The sequence below is a fragment of the Chiloscyllium plagiosum genome, unplaced genomic scaffold (genome assembly GCF_037043375.1).
Source record: "Chiloscyllium plagiosum isolate Xiang-an unplaced genomic scaffold, Cpla_swu_hap1 HiC_scaffold_7, whole genome shotgun sequence".
NCBI lineage: Eukaryota > Metazoa > Chordata > Chondrichthyes > Orectolobiformes > Hemiscylliidae > Chiloscyllium > Chiloscyllium plagiosum.
This window is the reverse complement of record NW_028270145.1, coordinates 55,965,101-55,989,544: the sequence shown is the minus strand read 5'-3', so window position 1 is coordinate 55,989,544 and position 24,444 is coordinate 55,965,101. Positions and strand designations below refer to the sequence as shown.

The window sequence follows — 24,444 nt, the reverse complement described above, 5'->3', positions numbered from 1 at the left end:
GGTCTGGCAGCATCTGTAGACAAAAACATAGAATTGATGCTTCAAGTCCAGTGACCCTTCACCAGGGTCTTTCTGATGGGCCTCACCAAGTGTCACAACACCCAAAACATTAACTCTGCTTTTCTCTCGACAGATGTTGCCAGACTTGTTGTGTTTTGTTTTGTTCAGCACACTCTGTTTTTGTTGCAACTTCATTTTTTATTTCTTTCATTGTCTCGTTACCACGTTCTTTTATCTTGCCATAAATAGGATGATCAATTTGCAATGTAGAGTGATGCCAACATTGTGGGTCAATTCCTGGATAGGCTGAGGTTAACATGAAGGACTCTCCTTCTCAACCTCTCCTTTTGTCTGGGACGTGGTGACCCTCAGGTTAAACCACCATCAGTCATCTCTCTCTAATGAGACAGTAGCCCTATGGTCTGATATGACTATAGCAACTTTACCTTTCCTAGCTATTGAGGGAGTGAAGCAGAGTTCATCCTCCTGATTTCCGAGTTGGTAGAACTATCCTAGGAGCAGAGACTGAGCACACGAAATTTCTATTTTCTTAAGTTAGACAAGTAAAAAGTGATCTCAGAAATTTATAAAATTCTGAAACAGGTAAACAATAGGCAGGATGTTTTCCCTGGCTGTGGGGATTCAAAGAAGGGATATAGTCTCAGAGTAAAAGTCAAGTCGAAGGTTGAGGGGTGACCTTATACAAGTTTATAAAATCTGTATGGATTTTGGGGCATGGATAGGGTGAATAGACAAGGTCTTCTCCCCAGGGTACAGGAATCCAAAATTAGAAGGCAGAGTTGAGGGTGAGAGGGGAAAGATTTAAAAGGTACTTAAGAGGTAACATTTCCATGCAGAGGGTGGTGCATGTATGGAAGGAGGAGGCGGTGGAAGCTGGTACAATTACAACATTTAAAAGGCATTTGAATGGTTATATGTATAGGAATGATTTAGAGGCATATGGGCCAAATGCTGGCAAATATTACTAGATTAATTTAGGACATCTGGTCAGCATAGATGAGTTGGACAGATAGGTCTGTTTCTGTACTATACATCTCAATGACTCTATAACTGAGATAAGGAGGAACTTCTTAATTCAGAGGGTGGTGCATCTTTGTAATTCTATATCTCAAAGGTTATGGAAGCTCAACCATTACACCAGTTCAAGAGAGAGATTGAGTAATTTCTAGTTAGTCAACATTAAAGAAAATGAGAATAGCACAGGAATATAGTGTCATGTAGATGATCAACATCATCTGGAATGAAGTTAAAAATCACCTAACACCAGGTTATAGTCCAACAGGTTTATTTGGAAGTGCTAGCTTTCGGAGGACTGCTCCTTCATCAGGCAGCTGTCGAGCAGCATCATAAGACACAAAATTTATAGCAAAAGCCCATAGTGTCATGCAACTGAAACAATATATTGAACAAACCTAGATTGCTGTTAAGTTTTTCATCTTTTAGAATGGGTTGCAGGTTTTGATTCATTAAGATGTAAATCCCAGAACTTCTTTCAAGTCACATTCTCAAGATAACTTAAAGTTTTATATAAAAAAAAGACATCTCAGCTCAGACAATGCATTAAAGGTGTGAGGTTAGAGTCTGTCTGTATCGTAATCTTGAGCCAGACTGGATCTATTTCCAAAGTAGGAATTTATAACCTCACACCTTTTACATGGATTGACTGCCTGCAAATTGTGTGCTTTTTGAACAAAATAGAATGTATCTGTAATAATAATTCTTCAAATGTGAATTCACCCCATAGACTTATATTTGTGTGTGCTTGCGTGCATGTGAGGGGGTGGGAGAGAGAGAGAGAGAGAGAGAGAGGGAGTGTGTGTGTATGTGAGATTGTGAGTGTGTGCGTGTGACTGTGTGTGTATGTGAGTGTGTGTGTGTGAGAGAGAGAGAGAGAGTGTGCATTTGCAACATTTGCAACAGGTAACATTTTATAAGTTCCTACTTTGGAAATAGAACTAGTCTGATTGGGATTGGGAGACAGGCAGAGTCTAACCTCATACCTTTAATGCATTGTCTGAGCTGAGATGTTACCTCTTTTTATAAAACCTTATGTTATCTCGAGATTGTGACTTGAAAGAAGTTCTGGGATTGACATATTAATGGACCAAAACCTGTAACACATTCTAAAAGATGAAAAACTTAACAGCAATCTAGGTTTGTTCAATATATCATTTCAGTTGCATGACACTGTCGTCTTTTGCTATAAATTCTGAGTCTTATGTTGCTGCTCCACAGGTACCTGATGAAGGAACAGCGCTTTGAAAGCTAATACTTCCAAATAAACCTGTTGGACGATAACCCCCTGGGGTTATGTGATTGTTAACTTTGTCCATCCCAGTCCAACACTGGCACCTCTACATCATGATAGAGAATGGCAGAGTAGATTCAAGGGGCTGAATGACATATTTATATTCCTCTGCTCTTCACACACACAAAAAATGCCTTTTCATTTATTCATTCCTGCCTTCCAACCTAAATTAACCTCTTCTTCTTTTGTTTTCTCCACTCTCCATCCCTATATAAATTTAAAAGTCGCTAAATCTCCAACTTTTCCAGTTTTGATGAAAGGTAATTTAGCAGAAATATTTACTTCGGTTTTTGCTTCGCATTTGCTACTTGAACGGAAAATCATGTTCAGCATTTTGCTATTTAAATTTCAGAATCTAGCATCTGTAATACTTTGTCTTTTGTACTACCTGCAGTCTGCTATCTCAATTTAGGAAATAAAACCCACAAGAACTGCAGATGCTGTGAGTCAGAAACAAAAGCAGAAGTTCTTGAAAAGCTGTTCTGGAAGCGACTGTGAAGAGAAATCAGAGTTAATGTTTCAGGTTTGCTGACCATCCCTCAGAACTGATGGTAGCTAGGAAAATGCAAGTTTATATGGCGAAGACAGGGTGAGGGGTAGTGGTAAGGAGTAAATGATAGTTAGGGGTAGCGTCCAAAGTGAGAGAAGAACACTTGGACAAAGGAGTAGATAACAATCTGGTTGGGAGGTTGAATAGCTGTTAATGGAAACTGTTAGTGTCTAACAATAGGTAGTCTGTATTGGCAGACTATATGATGACAAGGCCTGGTATGTGTGGCAGGGGACTAGGACATGGGAGAGTTCTGCCCCTAAATTATTGAACTTGATATTGAGTCCAGAGGGCTGCAGAGTCCCCAAATGGAAAATTAGGTGGTTGTTCTTCCAGCTTGCATTGAGCTTAGCAGCAAGCCGGAGACAGAAATGTTGGCCAGGGAACAGGGTGGTGTGTTAAAGTGGCAGGCAACTGGAAGCTCAGGATATTTTTTGCAGGCAGGACATAGATGTTTTGTGAAGCAGTCACCTAGTGTATGTTTCATTTCCCTAGCGTAGAGGAGACCATATTGTGAGCAGTGAATGCAGCAGACTAGATTGTATGAAGTGCAGGTAAAGTGCAGCTTCACCTGGAAGGTATGTTTGGGCCCTTGGATACTGAGGAGGAGGAAGTAAATGGGCATGTGTTACACATTTGGTGATTGCAGGACAAGGTGCCGTGGGGCTGTGGTGGGGTGTTGGAAGTGAAGGAAGAGAGGTCTACGGTATCCAGAAGGGATTTGTTTCTGCAGAAGGTAGACAAGGGAGAGAAGGGGAATATGTATCTGGGGGTGACATCTCACTTTAGGTAACAGAAATGGCAGCTAATGATCTTCTAGGTGTGGATGCTGTTGGAATGGTAGGTAAGGGCAAGGGGAACTCTATCGTTGTTGCAGGAGGAAGAGAGGGGATGAGGGTGGAGGTGCAGAAAATGGGTTGGACCTGGTTGAGGACCCTGTCATGGAAGTGCTGTTGTCATCTGGCGTACTGACCTCTACATTGGAGAAGCTGAGTGACAGCTCTCAAATACCTCCTCCTAACTTCCCCTGGACCATGACCACACCATGGCACATCAGTTTATTGTATCGAAGTGAAGGAACCATTGGGAAGTAGTGACCATAATACAATAAGCTTCAATCTGCAATTTGAGAGGGAGACGGTACAATCAGAAGTGACAATATTTCAGTTGAATAAAGAGAACTATGGAGCTATGAGGGAGGAGCTGGCCAAAGTTCAATGATGCAATACCTTAGCAGGGATGACAGTGGAGGAACAATGGCAGATATTTCTGTGTATAATGCAGAAGTTGCAGGATCAGTTCATTCCAAAAAGGAAGAAAGATCCTAGGAGAAGGCATGGGTGGCCGTGGCTGACGAGGGAAGTTAAGAAACATATAAAGTTAAAGGAGAAAAAGTATAATATAGCAAAGATGAGTGGGAAAATGGAGGACTGGGAAGCTTTTAAAGAACAACAGAGGATTACTAAGAAGGAAATACGCAGAGAAAAAATGAGGTACGAAGGTAAACTAGCCAAAAATATAAAGGAGGATAGTAAAAGTTTTTTTAGGTATGTGAAAGGCAAAAAAATGGGTAAGACTAAAATTGGGCCCTTGAAGACAGAAACAGGGGAATATATTACGGGGAACAAAGAAATGGCAGAAGAATTGAATTGGTACTTCAGATCTGTGTTCACTGGGGAAGACACAAGCAATCTCCCTGAGGTAACAGTGGCTGAAGGACCTGAACTGAAGGGAATTTATATTTGTCAGGAATTGGTATTGGAGAGACTGTTAGATCTGAAGGTTGCTAAGTCCCCGAGGCCTAATGATCGATATCTCAGGGTACTGAAGGAGGTGGCTCGAGAAATCGTGGATGCGTTGGTGATTATTTTCCAGAGTTCGATAGATTCAGGATCAGTTCCTGCAGATTGGAGGGTGGCTAATGTTGTACCACCTTTTAAGAAAGGTGGGAGAGAGAAAGCAGAAAATTATAGTCCAGTTAGTCTGACCTCAGTGGTGGGAAAGATGCTGGAGTCTATTATAAAGGATGAAATTACGACACATCTGGATAGTAGTAACAGGATAGGTCAGAGTCAGCATGGATTTACGAAGGGGAAATCATGCTTGACTAATCTTCTGGAATTTTTTGAGGATGTAACTCTGAAGATGGACGAGGGAGATCCAGTAGATGAGGTGTACCTGGACTTTCAGAAAGCCTTTGATAAAGTCCCACATAGGAGGTTAGTAAGCAAAAGTAGGGCGCATGGTATTGGGGGCAAAGTACTAACTTGGATTGAAAGTTGGTTGGCTGATAGGAAACAAAGAGTAGTGATAAACGGCTCCATTTCGGAATGGCAGGCAGTGACCAGTGGGGTACCGCAGGGATCAGTACTGGGACCGCAGCTTTTTACAATATATGTTAATGATATAGAAGATGGTATTAGTAATAAAATTAGCAAATTTGCTGATGATACTAAGCTGGGTGGCAGGGTGAAATGTAATGAGAATGTTAGGAGATTACAGGGTGACCTGGACAAGTTAGGTGAGTGGTCAGATGCAGTTTAATGTGGATAAATGTATGGTTATCCACTTTGGTGGCAAGAACAGGAAGGCAGATTACTACTTAAATGGAATCAATTTAGGTAAAGGGGCAGTACAGAGAGATCTGGGTGTTCTTTTACACCAGTCAATGAAGGCAAGCATGAAGGTACAGCAGGTAGTGAAGAAAGCTAATAGCACGCTGGCCTTCATAACAAGAGGGATTGAGTATAGAAGCAAAGAGGTTCTTCTGCAGCTTTACAGGGCCCTGGTGAGACCACACCTGGAGTACTGTGTGCAGTTCTGGTCTCCAAATTTGAGGAAAGACATTCTGGCTATTGAGGGAGTGCAGCGGAGGTTCACGAGGTCAATTCCTGGAATGGCGGGATTACCTTACACTGAAAGACTGGAGTGACTGGGCTTGTATACCCTTGAGTTTAGAAGACTGAAAGGGGATATGATTGAGACATATAAGATTATTAAAGGATTGGACACTCTGGCAGCAGGAAACATGTTTCCGCTGATGGGTGAGTGCCGAACCAGCGGACACAGCTTAAAAATATGGGGTAGACCATTTAGGACAGAGATGAGGAGAAACTTCTTCACCCAGAGAGTGGTGGCTGTGTGGAATGCTCTGCCCCAGAGGGCAGTGGAGGCCCAGTCTCTGGATTCATTTAAGAAAGAGTTGGATAGAGCTCTCAAGGATTGTGGAATCAAGGGTTATGGAGATAAGGCAGGAACAGGATACTGATTAAGGATGATCAGCCATGATCATATTGAATGGTGGTGCAGGCTCGAAGGGGAGAATGGCCTACTCCTGCACCTATTGTCTATTGTCTATTGTCTAATTACATTCACTGACCTAATTTCAACCAGCAATCTCCCACCCACAGCCTCCAAGCTGATAGTACCCCAACCCCATGCCGCTCATTTCTACCTCCTTCCAAAAATCCACACACAGGACTGCCCGGGCAGACCAATTGTTTCAGCATGCTCCTGCCCCACAGAACTCATCTCTTCCTCCCGCAACCACGATAGGGTTCCCTTTGTCCTTACCACCATCCCACTAGCATCTACATCCAGAAGATCATTATCCAGCATTTACACCACCTCCAGTGAGATGCCACCACCAGACATATATTCCCCTTCCCTCCCCTCCCTTGTCCACCTTCTGCAGGGACCATTCTCTCGATGACACCTTGGTCCACTCTTCTTTCACTCCCAATACCCTCCCACAGCCCCACAGCACCTTCCCCTGCAACCACCAGAGGTGTAATACCGACCCATTTACCTCTTCTCTCCTGAGTACCCAAGGGCTCAAATATACCCTCAGGGTGAAGCAGCCTTTACCTGCACTTCCCATAATCCAGTCTACTGCACTCGCTGCTCAGAATGTGGCCTCCACTATGTTGGGGAAATGAAGCATAAACTGGGTGACAGCTTCACAAAACATTATGTTCTGCCCACAAAAAAGGCCCTGAGTTTCCAGCTGTCTGTCACTTTAATACACCACCTTATTCTCTGTCTCCGGCTTGCTGCAGTTCTCCAGCAAAGCTCAGCGCAAGCTGGAAGAACAACACCTCATTTTCCATTTGGGGACCCTGCAGCCCTCTTGACTCAATTTCGAGTTCAACAATTTAGGGGCAGAACTCCCCCATGACCTCGCCCTCTACCACACACACCAGGCTTTGGTATTACATAGTCTGTCATTACACACTATCTGTTGTTAGCCACTAACAGTCTCCATTAACAGTTATTCACCCTCCCAGCCAGAGCAGTCGTCACTATTTTGTCTGTCCAACTGTTCTTCTCTCACTTTGGGTTCTCTCGCCACCAATCATTTACTCCTTACCCCCGTCCCACCCTATCTTCTGCATATAAACCGACATTTTCCGAGCTACCATCAGTTCTCAGAAAGGGTCACCAGACCTGAAATGTTAACTTTGATTTCTCTTCATAGATGCTGCCAGACCTGCTGAGCTTTACCAGCAACTTCTGTTTTTGTACCTCAGTTGAGGAGGTGCTTATTAAGTTAAATCAAGTTGCAGCACCAAGGAACTTTCTTTATACTTGGCTATTAAAATCAACTATGTAGTCCAGCTCCTGGGTAGACAAACCTTCAACCTCAAGGATGGCATTAATGCAATAACATGTTGAAATGCCAAAATCAATGCACGTTATTAAATCTGTATAATTCAGATTGTCAATTTGTCAACAAAAAAGAAAACCTTTCAATTGAATAGCTTAGAAAACATTTAAAAATATTACATGATTCGAACAAATATTAGGCATGTCAGTCCAAGAGTCTCAATTTACTCAGTATTCACATTTCTTTCCACCTCTGCAAAAGATACCACTAATTCTAAAAACACTGCATTTCTTTTCATTTTTGGAACTAAATGCTCATTTCTTTCCTTGCTAATTTTCCTCATCTCCTCGTGTGCCATTGATTCCTTGCTGGATATAGCTGCAGGGATATGGCTCATCAATTTGCCCATTATTCATGTGAGCTTTCACACAGTATCAGCAGGATATTCAATTGTAGGTAGCATAACAGCCAAAACACACCTGTATCCATACGTAAAAATTCAGCAGATGTTGCTGGACAGTGATAAAGAATGAATGAGAACTCAGCATTATTTTTCTTTCTCTAACTGAAGGCTGCTAGGCTAATTTTAATACCCTTATTACTGTCCCTGCTGTGTTCAGCTAACTTTAACAGCATGCTATAATCAGAACAAAGCGATCCTACAACTAACACATCAGATCAAAGCTCTGCAGTCCTACCACATCCAAGGCTGGTGGACAATTAAACAACCAGCTGGAGAAGGCTCCACAAATATCCACATCCTTAATGATAGCGAAGCCCAAGAAGTTGGTGCAAAAGATAAGATTAAATTGGATTAGATTAGATTAGATTACTTACAGTGTGGAAACAGGCCCTTCGGCCCAACAAGCCCACACTGACCCACCGAAGCGCAACCCACCCAGACCCATTCCCCTACATTTACCCCTTCACCTAACACTACGGGCAATTTAGCATGGCCAATTCACCTAACCTGCACATTTTTGGACTGTGGGAGGAAACCGGGGTTGAAGCATTTGAAGCCATCTTCTGCCAGTTGTGCCAAGTCAAACTTGGTTCCTCTAGACTTGCCAATCCTCAGCCACTTTAATATGATTCAATATCAAGAAATGAATTAATACACTGGATACAGCAAAGGCTTTGGAATCTGTCAACATCCTGGCTGTGCTCCAGAGCTAGCCAACCACTAACCAAACTGCAGCACTGGCATCTAACCAGCAACAAGAAAAAGTACTCAGGTATGTCCTGTCCTCAGAAAGCAGGAAAAATCCAATCCACCCAATTACCATTCCATCAGTCTTATTTCGATCATTAGCGAAGTGATGCAAAGTGTCGTCACAGCATATTCAAGTAGGAGTTACACTGCAACCTATTGATCAATGCTCAGTTTGGGAGCTGTCAGGCTCACACAACTCCAAAACATATTAAACCTTGAATGAAACATAGACAAGACAGGAGAATTCCAAATTTGAGGTGAGATCAAGTTAGTATTTGATTAGCGTCAAGGAGTCATAGCAACATTGACACCAATGGGAATGTAAAAGAAAATTCTTTACTGGTTAGAGTCAAATTTAGCATGTGGGAAGATAGATTTAGTTATTGGTTCAAATCATCTCAACCCCAGGATATCAATACAATTATTTCTCAGGATGGTGTCCTAGACTCAACCATCTTCATTGATGATGTTCTTTCCATCACAAAGGCAGAAATATATAATTGGGCTGATATTGGAATGATTTACATTCAGAATTCATGAGATGCTGAAGCAGCCAATGGCTGCATCAGTGAGACTGGGGCAATATTCAAACTTGGGCTGAAAAGAGGCAAGTAAAATTCAGGCTACACAAGTGCCAGGTAATGGCCGGCCCCAACAAGAGAATCTAATATTCCACAGCATTATTAACACCAAATCCAGCAACATCAACATTCTAGAAATTATAATTGAGGCCATAACAGCAGGTCCAGAGGCTGCGAATTGTGCAGGGAGCAATTCATCTCCCGACTTCCCAAAATCCACCCACCAGCAACAATGCACATATCATCAGTGTAATGGAATGCTCACTATCTGCTTAAATGAGTACAGGTCGAACAAAGTCAAGAACACAACAACTCATTTGATCAGAATCCAAGATATCAGCTTAAACATTCACCTCCTCCACCACCAATGCACAGTGGCGGCAGTATGTAGAATCTACAGGACACAATCTATAACTTGCCAAGACTACTTCAACAGCACCCATGATCGCTATCATCTAGAATGACAATGTTGGCAGATGCATGGGCTCATCATCAACAACAAGTTCCCTCCTGAGTCACACACAAACCTGATTTGGAACTATATTATTGTGCTTTCACTGTTTTTAGGTCAAAATGCTGCAGTTCCATCTCTAACAGACTGTGGATGTTTCTACACCACATGCACAGAAAAGTTCAAGGAGGTGGTTCGCCACCACCTTCTCAAGGCCAATTAGGCCAATGTTCACCTCCTATGAAAGAACATACAGAACACTTCGCACAAGCTGATAATCAAACCTCGCCAACATGATTGTTGCTCACTTGGAGACATCTCAGTTCAGTTTCGCCCAAATGTGTGACTGAAGAAAAATGTGATATTGGATCTCTGTATTCGCTGCACAGCAGTAGAGCTGCCAAGTTTTCATCAAATAATTGGAGCTGCAGGACAAAAATCTTAAAATGCAGTCTAATAATCAAGAACAAAATGATGGGTGATTTTACTTTTGCAAAATAAAAACCACTGTTTCCTAATGCAATCTGCAACAGCTGTCCAACTTGGGAAGTTAAATCATTGAATCAAACAAAACATGACTGGTGGGAATAAACAACTCAGTTATCATCAGCTTCAAGGTTAATATTGCTTCTGAAATTTGCATAGAGCTGGACTTTAAGATCTGATAACCCCTGTTGAATTCTCTCCACATGTCTACATTAAGGGATCATCTCGGGTTGCTCCACAGCCTCTCAAAAGAAAGGATTACCTCCTTCAAGAAATCCAGTTATGCTAACGAAATTTCAGTTTACCCAATATGATCAATATCCTTATCAAGGACTACCTTCAGAACACTTTAAATAGTTCAATACTTTAGCACATGTTAGCTCCCTTCACCTCCAATAGCTTCTTCAGTGTGCAACTTCAACCTGTGTGCCATTTTTTTCCAGCACCACCAAGAATTGAACAGAAAGCATGGAATAAGTGGCATTCTCATCAACACAGACAATTCAGTAGCAAGAGCAGGAACAACCAAATATATGAAGCCAGGCATTTAACATTACCAGTTATAACAAAGGCATGAAGGCCAATTCAAAATTATATCTGGCACATTCCACATTCTGCACATGGTCTATATATTCTATCCCTCCATGACCAGTTGGCTGCTGCAAGATTGTTTCACAAACTCTGGCCATCCACATGTCTGGACAGTAGCACAGGAATTCATTATTATCATCATCAATTTCACAATCAAAGAGAATACAACACAAGGCAGCTGCTGGTACAAACAGCCCTGAAGTGTAAAGTGATACACTTTACCAGCTGAAAGATTTATGGGGAAGTGGTGCATGATGGTAATGTCGCTGGTCTTGTCATCCAGAGACCCGAGCTAATGTTATGGGGACTTGGATTTAAGTCATACTCTGGCAGAAAATTGAATTCAGTAAAAAATTGGGAATAAAAAGCTGATCTAAAGGTGACCGCTGCCCATTGTTGTAAAAGCCCATCTGGTTCAGTAATGTCCTTTAGGGAAGGAAATCTGCCATTCATACCTGGTCTGGTGTACAAGAGACTCCAGACTGACAACAATGTGGTTACTTCTTAACTGCTTTTTGAAATGTCCTGGCAAGTCACACAGTTCAAGGACAATTAGAGATGGGAAATAAATGCCAACCTTACAAGTGCATCCATAAAATACTAATTTAAAAAAATAAATACATTTCAAATAGATCAGAATGCAACTACTCTTAACAACTATTCAGTGTTTGACATAATTGCCAAACGGAATGATGACCATTCTACCTCTGCATGAAAGTGAAAACAATCAAGGTAGTCTTAGAGACCTGCTCTGCACAACCTAGCCCCTCCTACTGCATATAATGATCCTAATAACTTGATCAATAGCATCACAGATATTTCCACATTATTGACAAAACAAATCAAGAAATCAGCCTGCTGTGGAAATATGAGCAAAATCAGTAGTTAAGACCTATAATGAACTGTAGCAAGGGATGAATTGGCTACACTCTTTGTAATCTTCCATTCAGCCACAAAGATATGTGTTCTTTTTGGAGTACAGTTACACCTCTCTCCAATTAAAATGTCATGAACTAACTCCCATTATCGAAGCAAGAGGCTAATTACAGGGTTTTCTTGAATGAAGAAAATAGTAAGTTTTTTATCTGCTAACCCCGATCAAAATAATAAAGATGAGACATCAAGCGTACACACAAAGTTACAAAGTTAAAAAGGCATCGGGTCCAGTACAAAATTAAGATAAAAGGAATATAATGATCAAAATCTACAGGTTGTGCTTGAGGTGCAAGGTTTAACCCCAAACCACACTTATTTAGTTGAATCCTTAGAGAAAATTTCAGTTGTACTTAGGCTTCAGTGTCCTGTTGTTTCTTTTTCATTCATCTTATCACCAAGTGTTTTTCGTTCTTGAGACAGAGCGAACATTTTACAGCTGGTTTTAGTTCCACAATCAAAAATTCATCTCTTCTATTCTGTCATTTAAGAAAGAGTTGGATAGAGCTCTCAAGGATAGTGGAATCAAGGGTAATGGAGATAAGGCAGGAACAGGATACTGATTAAGGATGATCAGCCATGATCATATTGAATGGTGGTGCAGGCTTGAAGGGCAGAATGGGCTACTCTTACACCTATTGTCTATTGTCAGTTTGTTGAATTGCAAGTTTGTTTTATATATTCCAACTGTGGAGATTATGCTTTCTATGATTGCTAATTGTTGGCAAGGTTTCATTTCCAACATGTGAAAATTCACTTAAAGGTGTAAATCAAAACACTTATCTCCTACCACTGTACTAGAACATGAGATTGGTATTGCTGACATCATTGTTACACACCTACTCCTCACTGATCCATTCTCTGTTCCCCTTCCTTCACCACCACCCCATTTTGATGTTCCTCTCAACCCCACCTTGGACTTCCCATTCCCGCAGCAACTCCATCTTACCACTGCCTGGCCATCTCATCTCGTCACTTTGCTCAAGGAGTGGTTGTGAAGCAACAAAGGAGTTTGATCAAGGCAGACCAATTGATGTTGTCTATATGGACTTAGCAACATGTTTGATAAGTTTCCACATGGTTAGTAAGGTTAGATCATATATAATACAGGGAGAGCTAGCCATTTGGATATAAAAGTGGCTAGACGGTAGGAGACAGAGGGTGATGGTGGAGGCTTTTTCGGACTGGAGTGTTGCAGTGGTGTGTTGCAATCAGTGGTGTGTTGCAAGGATCAGTGCTGGGTCCACTGTTCTTTTTGTCATTTATTTAAATGATTTAGATGTGAATACAGAAGGTATGGTTAGTAAGTTTGCAGAATACATCAAAATTGGTGGTATAGTGGACAGCAACGAAGGTTATTTCAGAGTACAAAGGGATCTTAATCAGATGGGCAAATGGGCCAAGGCATGGCAGATAGAGTTTAATTTAGATAAATGTTAGGTGCTGCATTTTGGAAAGGCAAGCCAGGGCAGGATTTATACACTTAATGGTCAGGTCCTGGGGAGTGTTCCTGAACAAAGAGACCTAGCAGTGCAGGTTCATAGTTCCTTGAAAGTGGAGTCCCAAGTAGATAGGATAGTGAAGCTGGCATTTGGTACACTTGCGTTTATTGGTCAGCACATTGAGTGTAGGAGCTGGGAGATCATGTCGCTACTGCACAGGACACTGGTTAGGCCCACTATTGGGATACTGCATTCAATTCTGGTCTCCCTGCTATAGAAATGATGTTATGAAACTTCAGAAAAGATTTAAATGATGTTGCCAGGGTCTGGGGGTTTGAGCTATATGGAGAGACTGAATAGTCTAGGGCTATTTTCCTTGGAGTGTTGGAGGCTGAGGGGCGACCATATAGAGGTTTATAAAATCATGAGGGGCACCAAAAGGGTGAATAGACAAGGTATTTTCCCCAGGGTAGGGGAGTCCAAAACTAGTGGGCATAGGTTTAAAGAGAGAAGGAAAATTTAATGGAGACCTGAGGGGCAACATTTTCACGCAGAGGGTGGTGCTTGTATGGAATGAATTGCCAGAGGAGGTAGTAAAGGTTGGTACAATTACAATAGCTAAATGTCATCTCGATGGGTACATGAATAGGAAAGGTTCAGAGGGATAGGGGCCAAAGTTTGACAAACAGGACTAGATCAGTTTAGGATACTGGTCAGCGTGGATGAGTTGAACCGAATGTGTGTTTCTGTGCAGTACTTTGCTAAGACTATAACTCTACGAATAGGGCAGAAGGGCTCTTCATTAGAGCTCCTTTGGGTCTATGGTTTTACAACTTGTTTCAGGGATACCAAGTTGCTGCACTAAGTAAACTTATTCTGAAGTATGAAGTTATTACTCAAATGCTGCAACGATCCTGTCAGTAACTTTACAAGCATGACAACTACATGGGTTGTGAACACATCCCCTGCAGTTGCAGTGGCTGTTTGTTTTCATATCAAGGAAGAAATGATGGGAAGTATAAGTGAACACATGGCAAAACAAATTTCCCCCAAGATGGAATTCGATCTTATTCCATTGATTAAACAATGCATCTTGTGTTTTTTTTTGGCATTTGAACTTTTTCATAGAGTGACATCTGACATATTTGCTTCCTTGTTATTGAATTTAAAAAATGAAGAAAATCATGACTTTCTCGAACTATAATTAAACATTCCAAGAAACATTAAAGAATAACCAGTAAGGTGCAAATTCTTAACACCCAAAATGGTCTTGTGAAAAATCATTGAACACCACATTTAAAATCAACAATACTATTCAGATGTTTTTTTTTGTAAGGGCTTAAAGAGCCATATAGCTTACTTCTGCTCCTAAGTCCTATTTTCTTACCAAACCCAAGATGTCCATCAATATTTAAATAAAACTGAGAGGAGACAAAGTTAACACAGATTGAACTTCCCCTCATTGTTCATATCATTTCCACATAAGGGTCATTCTGCCCTTCAAGCCTGTTTCATCATTCAACAGGATCATGATTCCTCTGGTCCACTTTCCTATCCTTTCCCCATAACCCCTTGATTCCCCTACTCATCAAGAATCTATCTATCTCAGCCTTAAATAAAAACAAGAGCTTTGTCCCCATAGCTGTCTGTGGCAAGGAGTTCCAAAGACACTCAACCCTCTTAAGAGAAGAAATTCCTCCTCATCTAAGACTTAAATTAGCACCCCTTAATTCTTAAACTATGCTCTCTGATTCTCGACTCTCCTCCGAGGGGGAACATCCTCTCAGCTTTACCCTGTCAAGCCCCTTAAGAACCCTATTTGTTTCAATGAGATCACCTCTCATTCTCCTAAATTCCAGTGAGTACACTCCCAACTTCTTTTACCTTTGCTCATCAGACAATCTCTCCATACCAGGGGTCATCTCAATGAACCTTCTCTGAGCTGCCTCCAATGAAATGATCTCTTTCGTAAATAAGGGAACCAAAACAGCTCACAATACTCTGATGCGGTCTCACCAGCAGCTTGGACAATTGCAGTAAGAACTTCCTACTCATAGTCCAACCCCCTTGAAATAAAAAGTCAATATTCCATTAGCTTTTCTGATTACTTGCTTACACCTGTGAGCTAGTATTTCATTTTTATCATTAATTGTTCACCTGATTCAAAACTACCACTAAGAAACTTAATGCCAGATACCTGAGAGTTGCTCAGAACTATTCTACTTATGAAACTATAGCTCAATTCAAACTGTATTTCTTTGTAATATTAAATAAAAACAAAATGCTGGAATATTCAGCAGATCAGGTTTATGGACAATGTGAAAGGTCAAGATAACTTTTTTGATTAATGATGCTGTCTGACTTGTTCATTTTTTCCAGTATTTGTTATTTTTAATTTCAGACTTCTAGCATCTGTAGTATATTATTCTCTGCTTTTGTTCCTGACTAAACTGTTCATGAAATTAGGACTGTACTATTAAGTTAGTGATATTCACTTGAAACCAAGAAACACTTTTGATAACCATACCTCATCTAGGAATTCAAGGGTGACCAAGTCATCAGTCATGTTTCGACTGGTACGCTTTGATGCTCTCATGCGACTTTTTCTCATATAGATGCTGTCTTGCCTGGTTAAAGCAAATATAAAAGCAATGTCCAGTGAATGGATAAAAATGATTATTCTCCATAATCAAATTTGCACACAAGTTAACTGACTATGATTGATAGACTGAGTCTTTCACACATAATTTACTTAACCAAAGCAAACAATGCAATCTTAAATAAATAACTACAAGTAAATAAGTATATCAATTTCATCAAAGATTACACAAATTAAGCAATAAATGAAGTTCAAGATTACATGATAATGTTAAATAATAGTTGTGTCTCAGTTCATGTACATAACTACCTTACATTCATTAGAATGTTAGCATATATGCCACCAGCAGAAAAAGTATCCTTTGTTCACAGGTCAGATGAAATTTATAACTGCTGTGCAATCAGCAGCACCCCCAATGCTCCTGAAATTAGTTGAAAAACATTGGCTAAAATTGTGCTTTTGTTTTTATTCATAGCGTCATTAATGAAATAAGACATCCCAAAGTTCTTCACAAAAGAATAAAAAAGCAAAACATGATAATCAAGAGTTATCTCATTGAAGCCTATTTAATAAAACAAAGAACTGTAGGTATTGGAGATCTGAAACAAACAAAACCAGAAATTGCTGGAGAAACTCAGCAGGTCTGGCAGCATTTGTGAATAGAAAACAGAGTTAATGTGTCAACTCCATTGACCTTTCTTCAGAACAGCTGGTGTGTGAAAACCACCAGCTGTATTTCTCACATATAACAGTGATTACACTTTTAAAATTGCTGTATTTGCCGTAAAAAAGTTTGGGATATTTGACAGTTATGAAAGGTCAAATAAATACAACTTTGTTCTTTTCCTGTTGAGGACTTCTCCATGTGCAGCCCCACTACATTGACTTGGCCAACTTGAATAGCAGCAAAACAAACTCTCAGCACTTTCAAAAGATACAAACAAAGCTGCTAAGAATCAATCAACAATAAACCTGGAAGTTGTTAATTATCTCTTTATATCATGCTAGCTGGATTCCCTCCTGCTGCTGAACTTGGGTCCAGCGGTGCAAGATTTAGCGAGGGCATTATTTAGAGCAGCAAATTTGAAAATAGCAATGCTACAGTTACATCAGCATAACATGCTGACTGATGTCATGATTTGCCTGTTTGAAATAAATCAGGCACCACTCCTAAACCATCGTGCTCATGGCCCCAACAAAATAATGTCCAGTTACAGATCGCACAAGGGGAGGACTCATGCAGCATGAATGTCACTTTGGCATCAAAACGGCACCTGCAGCATTAAAACTATGGATACTACTGAGCTATATTTTGCGGTCACTGTGTTTTGAAAATATTCCACAAAATATCCTTTCGTCAACAGCAGTTGCATCCTGCCACTCACTGGTCATAAATAAGCACTGCAAGACAACTGTAAACAAAAACTTTCTGCACCAGCAAATATATAACGGTGATGCAAACAATGTATAGAATTGCACATTTAATCATTTTGAAAGTAATTTTTATATGATTGGTCTGAACTATGCTCCCTTTGCAAATCAAAACCTTATGAACATTGTAACAATGCATTTGTATTACCTGGTTGTGAAATGCAATTTATATATATATATCAGTTATTGCTACTAGTTTTAGATTAGAAAATATCTCAATTAAAATTACATTTATATCATTGCATCATACCTTCCATTTGCTGAGGATTCCTGTTGCTGTACTTTGACTAGATTTGCCAACTGCAACTGTAGGCTTATATCTTTCCCATGAGATTGTTTAATAAATGGGTGTTGCAACAAGTATGCAACTGATGGACGCTTTTCAAAGTCCTTAATCAGACATCTAAAGAAAAACAAAAAATGACAAATAGAGATATTGAACAAACATGTCATTTAAATACTGTGCAAGAACAAACATATATTCAAATATCTTACGGAAAATAAGAACGTACAATACAAAGCTTGAAGCTATCTAATCACATTATTGGATTTTAATAGTGAAAATATTTGTGCTTTTAAATTATCCAATAAACCCAAATAAAATAATTTCAAAACCCTACAAGAATCTTGGAAAATTATGTCAATATCAGTTTTGCATCATTTTACTAGAGTCATTAACAAAATCAGAAAGTTGAAGAGCCAAAATTTACAATAATTAAAAGATGGTAAAATATCAATCATAAAATAATTTTAACAGCTTAGACATTAAAACTTGAATCAATAATTTAGGACACTAGTATTGCTGAACTTGATATTATATTGCTTTCTAATAAATGCAGATAAATTCAAAGTTGCATGGTTGATTTGCCAGTGATATTTTGGCTTCAATCGGCTGTTGTTTAAGATGGGAAAATAACAACATTCACAAACATTTCAAAATCTTTTACAAGATAGAATTTGCATTTAAAATAGTTTTGTAGACTGCAAGCTTTTCTGCTAATGCAATTATTATATCATGCTTCTAGCTTTCTATTTCAGAACATGGTTAAAAGTTGAACAAGCACAGTTTATACTGTACATAGAAACAGATCTGATTTATATCATTACCGAAGCTTCACCTACCATTAAAGGAGAGTTAAGATCTAGTTTCTTGAACTACGAGTGTACCAGCAAGTGATAAGTAGCAAGCTTCATTAGTTGCTCCTTTAGCCCAATTTCACAATCACCCTAATGCCCTATCCTATACAGATATTCCACATCATCCTCTGTGTGCTTTAAAGCTACAGTTTATGAGTTAGCTATCACTCTCACACATTGATTTCAGCATTTTCCTGGCAGTGATGTAAGCAGGACTTGCTGGGTGTGTTTGTGCTCATTACTGTACACTGCAACTTGCCACAGTAAAAGTGAAAAAGTGACTTATCCACTTTTTCCAATACATTTGATAACATATATCAATAAGGCACAGAAATTAATTATTTTGTTTATTCTTCCCACCAATGTATATTACAGCATCCAACTACTACATGTCAGGACCAATGTTTAAAGGATATATAAACATTTGAAAAATAATTACATTTAATAAAAAGAGACCTGATCAGCAGCAACTTGCATACAATGGGCAGTATATATAGAGTCAGCTACATTCATTTTCTATCCAACCACAAAATTAGCAGTTACATTTTGGATTCTGTGAGTTTTATAGGATTGTTTTTTATTATTTAATTGTCATACAATTTATTGAAAAATATCGTCTTTCCTTATGAAAAACAAAAATAATGGGTTCTACTTTAAAAGAATGGAATTTTAGAGTTAAATTATGCAATATGCAATCATTAATTTGTTTAGTTAATATGCAACATCAGCCAGGCTGTTTATGATGTAGATCACACCACCATCTCGCAATTTGAGAGGTCAGGAACAATCACCAACCAGCAGAAAACAAATAAACTCAAACTCTAGTGACAGTCACTCTCTTATCTTGTTTGACATTCTGGCAGCCTTCATCAGGCTTTCTTAGCTGAAAATTAATTCTCAGAATTCATTAGTGTCACTACATTAACCATAGGTTGCAGCCATTTGCTGCCATCTAGCAACTAGACATCTAAACACCATTTCCATTTTGTCACACTGAGCAGCTATTTGCTGCCATAATTGGAAGCTGAGGATAAGGCATTTATTACCCATGAACAAGAGCAGACGCCCACATATGGTACTGCGGGAAGTGGCTTGAAAAATCTGCAGACAGCTTGCAGTTGCTGATAACATTGTTTGTGTTGCTATGCCTTAATGATGTAAACTGCCATTTTGTTATTAGTAGATCAGAAAATCTTTCTGTTACACTTAGAAAATAATATTCAGCTACAAATAGACAAAGGTAGCATACAGACGAGGCATGTAAAGATCCAGTAGTATTAGCAGCTCCTGTGTCCTAAAAACAGACTGCACTTCAGAGTTCAGATCAGTGCAGGAAATCATCAATAAAAAGAAATACATCATTCTCAAAATTCCACACATGAAAAGCTGTCCCAGATTTGTGTCACTTGAATATTCAATGGAGGATTTCTGACACAAAATGCATCAAAATCCATATCGTATTTGGCCATAAATGAACTCCCAACTATATATCTGCTTCATCATTGCAATTGCCACCTTCCACTTCTTTAAAAATGTTTGACACTACCACTGCTTCAAGCTCATCTGCTGCCAAAACCCTCACACTTTGGTTAACTCTAGACTTGACAGTTGTGCAATGTCCATACTTTTGCCTATAGTTGTCATTTTGATTCCAAAATAACACATACAGCATGCACACAAAATTCAGGCACTGCCCATACAGGATGTCACTTTGCTGAAAAGGTAAACATGACTGCAGGGAGGATGCACCAAATGATGCTGGTTTAATGTTAGCAATACCATTTTAAACCACAAAACGTCAGCTAACACCTCTCTTGACTGTGCATCCAGCAGCAGGTAAGACCTCTCCCAACTACCAGTTAAAGGGACCATCAACTTCTCTTTGGTTAATTGTTGATTGATTTCTACTTCAGATTACAACAGGATCTGGACTAGATGGGCCAATGGACTGAGAAGTGGCAGATGGAGTTTAATTTAGATAAATGCGTGGTGCTGCATTTTGGGAAAGTAAATCTTAGCAGGACATATCCTGCTAATGGTAAGGTCCTAGGGAGTGTTGCTGAACAAAGAGACCTTGGAGTGCAGGTTCATAGCTCCTTGAAAAAAGGGGTCGCAGGTAGATAGGATAGTGAAGAAGGCGTTTGGCATGCTTTCCTTTATTGGTCAGAGTATTGAGTACAGGAGTTGGGAGGTCATGTTGCGGCTGTACAGGTTTATTGGTTAGGCCACTGTTGGAATATTGCGTGCAATTCTGGTCTCCTTCCTATCAGAAAGATATTGTGAAACTTGAAAGGGTTCAGAAAAGACTTACGAGGATGTTGCCAGAGTTGGAGGATTTGAGCTATAGGGAGAGGCTGAACAGGCTGGGGCTGTTTTCCCTGGAGTGTCAGAGGCTGAGGGGAGACCTTATAGAGGTTTACAAAATTATGAGGGGCATGAATAGGATAAATAGACAAAGTCTTTTCCCTGGGGTCAGGAAGTCCAGAACTAGAGGGCATAGGTTTAGGGTGAGAGGGGAAAGATATAAAAGAGACCTAAGGGGCAACCTTTTCGGGCAGAGGGTGGTACGTGTATGGAATGAACTGCCAGAGGATGTGGTGGAGGCTGGTAAAATTGCAACATTTAAGAGGCATTTGGATGGGTATATGAATAGGAAGGGTTTGGAGGGATATGGGCCAGGTGCTGGCAGGTGGGACTAGATTGGGTTGGGATATCTGGTCGGCATGGACGGGTTGGACCGAAGGGTCTGTTTCCATGCTGTACATCAATTGTTTGGTGATTTCAAGAATCATTTATGTTGAAGTCCAAAGCAAATCATTTGGTACATGCAAGAATGGCCCTCATTTCAAAGATTCTGCTCAGACTATTTGCTCCTAGACACATGTGCAATATTTATATCCACCTGGTTATGTAGATTGAGTGAGCAGAGTCAAGATAGAGAAGAATGAGCATTTGAAAGAAGGTGTTGGGGATGAAGAGGATGGCGGGGGTGGGGGTGTAGGCAGCCAACCGGACAGAGGGAGATCACTCAGTAAACCCCAGGTCTGAAAGGCGCAATTCTCCTTCCACAACTTCAGGGAGGAAGAATATCCTCAAGGTCTCCATTTCACTAAGGAGGTGCCTATTGAAATCCATTACGTATTACAGCTGAGGGTAAGGGTGACATGACCAATGACTGTGAATATGACTGTGATCATAAACCTTGAGGTAACTAGTTTTTTCTAGGCAGAATATTTGGAAAAAAAAACAAAATAAAATTGTGCTGATGCCAGAAACAATGTTTAAACAAATAAAGAAAACCAAATAGACCGCCTGGTAACAACCTAGACTCTAGAACTTACAATGACAAACATAGCCCAATTCACCCTGCAATGTCTTCCCTACCAACATTTGGGGGTTTGTACTAAAAGTGGAAGAGGTGTGCTACAGACTAGTAAAGTAACAGACTGCGATAGTCATATTCTCAGAATCATACTTAACAGACAGTGACACATATAAAACCTTTAGCATCACTTGGTGTGTCCTGTCCCAACAACAGGTCAAATCCAGAAGAGTGGAACACCCACAGTGGAACACAGTTGGGAAGGAGTTACCCTTGGAAACCTCAACATTGTCTCCAACCCCAGAAATTCTCATGGCAAACATAGATGAAGAAACCTCCTGCTGCTTACCACCTACTAACCACAAACCTCACCCGCAACCAGCTGTCAAATCAATACTCCTCCATATTGAAACATACTTTGAGGAAGCACTGACAGTGGCAAGAACTCAGAACATATTTTGGATGGGGGACTTTAATGGTAATTGTTATGTGTGACTAAGTAGCACCACTACTGACCAAACTGGCTGAATGCTGAAGGGCACAGCTTGTACACTGTGTTGGTGACGGTGGTGAGGGAATGAACACATGAATAAATTTGATTTGATCTTATCCTCACCAATCTACCTTTCACAGCTGCGTCCATATTTGGCATTATTGTAGGGGTTGACTATCTCACTTTCCATGTAAAGATGAAGTCCTGTCTTCATGCTGAGGACACCCTCCATCATGCTGTGTAGTACTATGAGTATGCAAAATTGGATGGACTTTGAACTGATCTAACTACTCAAAACTGGGCATCCATGAGAAGGGTCATCAGTGGCAAAAAGAATTGTAGCAAAAGTGAGGACTGCAGATGCTGGAAATCAGAATCTAGATTAGAGTGGTGCAGGAAAAGCACAGTAGGTCAGGCAGAATCCGAGGAGCAGGAAAATCGACGTTTCGGGCAAAAGACCTTCATCAGGAATGAAGGCAGGGAGCCTCTGGGGTGGAGAGATAAATGCCCCAGTGTTTGGTCACAGTCCGTACCCCTATAGATCACTATATCCCATACTCTACAATTATCTTCACAGCAGGTGATCAACCCTGATTCAATGAAGAGTGCAGGAGAGAATTCCTGCAGCAGCACTAGATGGACCTAAAAGTTAGTTTTCAACCCGGTGACGATATAAAACAGGACTACTTGCATGTGGAACAATGAAAGCAATGTGCACTAAATAGGACTAAGCAATTCCACACCAATGGATCAGTTCTAAACTTTGCAGTCTAGCGACATAGCAGTGAATGAAATTGGACAATTGAACATCTCATTGGAGGAGGAGGATCAACAAATATCCCCAACCTCAATAATGGGGAAGCCCAGCACATTAGTGCATAATACAAGTCTGAAGTATTTGTATCCATCTTTAGCCATTTGAGCCACGTGGATGATTCATTTTGCGACGTCCCCAACATCACAGAAGCCAGTCTTTTAGCAGTGTGATTCACTCCACATGGTATCAAAACATGGCAGAAGGAACTGGATACAGCAAAGGCAACTGACAACATTCTGGCAATAGCACTGAGGACTTGTGCATCAGTTTAGATTAGATTACATTACAGTGTGGAAACAGGCCCTTCGGCCCAACAAGTCCACACCGACCCGCCGAAGCGAAACCCACCCATACCCCTACATTTACCCATTACCTAACACTATGGACAATTTAACATGGTCAATTCACCTGACCTGCACATCTTTGGACTATGGGAGGAAACCGGAGCACCCGGAGGAAACCCACGCAGACACGGGGAGAATGTGCAAACTCCACACAGTCAGTCGCCTGAGGCGGGAATTGAACCCGGGTCTCAGGCGCTGTGAGGCAGCAGTGCTAACCACTGTGCCACCGTGCCGTCCACAAACTAGCCACAACATGAACCAAACTGTTTCAGTACAGCTAGAACACTAGTGTCTGTCTAACAATGTGGAAAGTTGCCCAGGTATGACCTGTTCACAAAAGGCAGATCAATTACTGCCCTGTCAGTCAAGTCTCAATCACCAATGAAGTAATGGCTTCAAGTTAAATCAATGCCTGATTTACTCCCACTGGTCCTCATGATTTCAGAATAATTCAGAATACTTTGCCTTTTCAGTGACAGAGGTCAAAAATCACACAAATCTTTCACTTGGCCTACTTTTCAAACTTACCATGATTCACTTCTTGCCACTGAAAGTACAGTATGGTTTGCAGTTGGATTATGACAAATGGTTTAAGGGTGTTAGAGCTGTCAGCTTAAGCTTTCCATTTATTCACCCACAACCTTTAGTAAGAGTGGCAAGCTTGGATTTGAAAATGGTTCATATGACCTTTGCTTCTCGTACAGATGGTCCCAACATTACTCCGTGAAATATAAAACCAATCTTTTATGTTAGAATGGTGTCGTAAATCAGATTGACTTGTTGTTAAAAAATTTAAGTTTGTTTGCTTGATGTCGATTTAAAAATTGTGCTTTGATACAGCATCTTTTAAGTTTATAAAACATCTTAAGGAACTTCACCTGGAACAAATTTCATGATCCATTGATGTTGTTAGGTCAGCAAAAGCAGCAGCCATTTTAAGTGGTGGATTACCAGCTAACCTGTTTTTGATGCTAATATATGTTGAGCCAATGTTGTCCAGCATGCAAAAACAATTCAAACAGCTAGTTTACTCCATTATGAGGATATTATGTTAAATAGGCTGCTAAACTGTACATGCAATGTACATTTATATTTGGGATGAGTGGCTTGAGTGGCAAG

At 40.3% G+C, this 24,444-nt stretch overlaps 1 protein-coding gene across 8 annotated transcripts in view; it reads right to left on the bottom strand.

The window, feature by feature from the left end:
• The window catches only part of myo3b (myosin IIIB), a 581,719-nt gene that overhangs the window by 377,555 nt on the left and 179,720 nt on the right, over positions 1 to 24,444 (bottom strand). For all 8 annotated transcript variants that reach the window (XM_087989045.1, XM_043693701.2, XM_043693699.2 and 5 more), the window contains 2 exons: positions 17,463 to 17,615; positions 15,710 to 15,809 (listed from right to left, as the gene is read on the bottom strand). In XM_087989045.1, the coding sequence (XP_087845171.1) occupies positions 15,710 to 15,809; positions 17,463 to 17,615 (253 nt within the window). The remainder of the gene's footprint in view (positions 1 to 15,709; positions 15,810 to 17,462; positions 17,616 to 24,444) is intronic.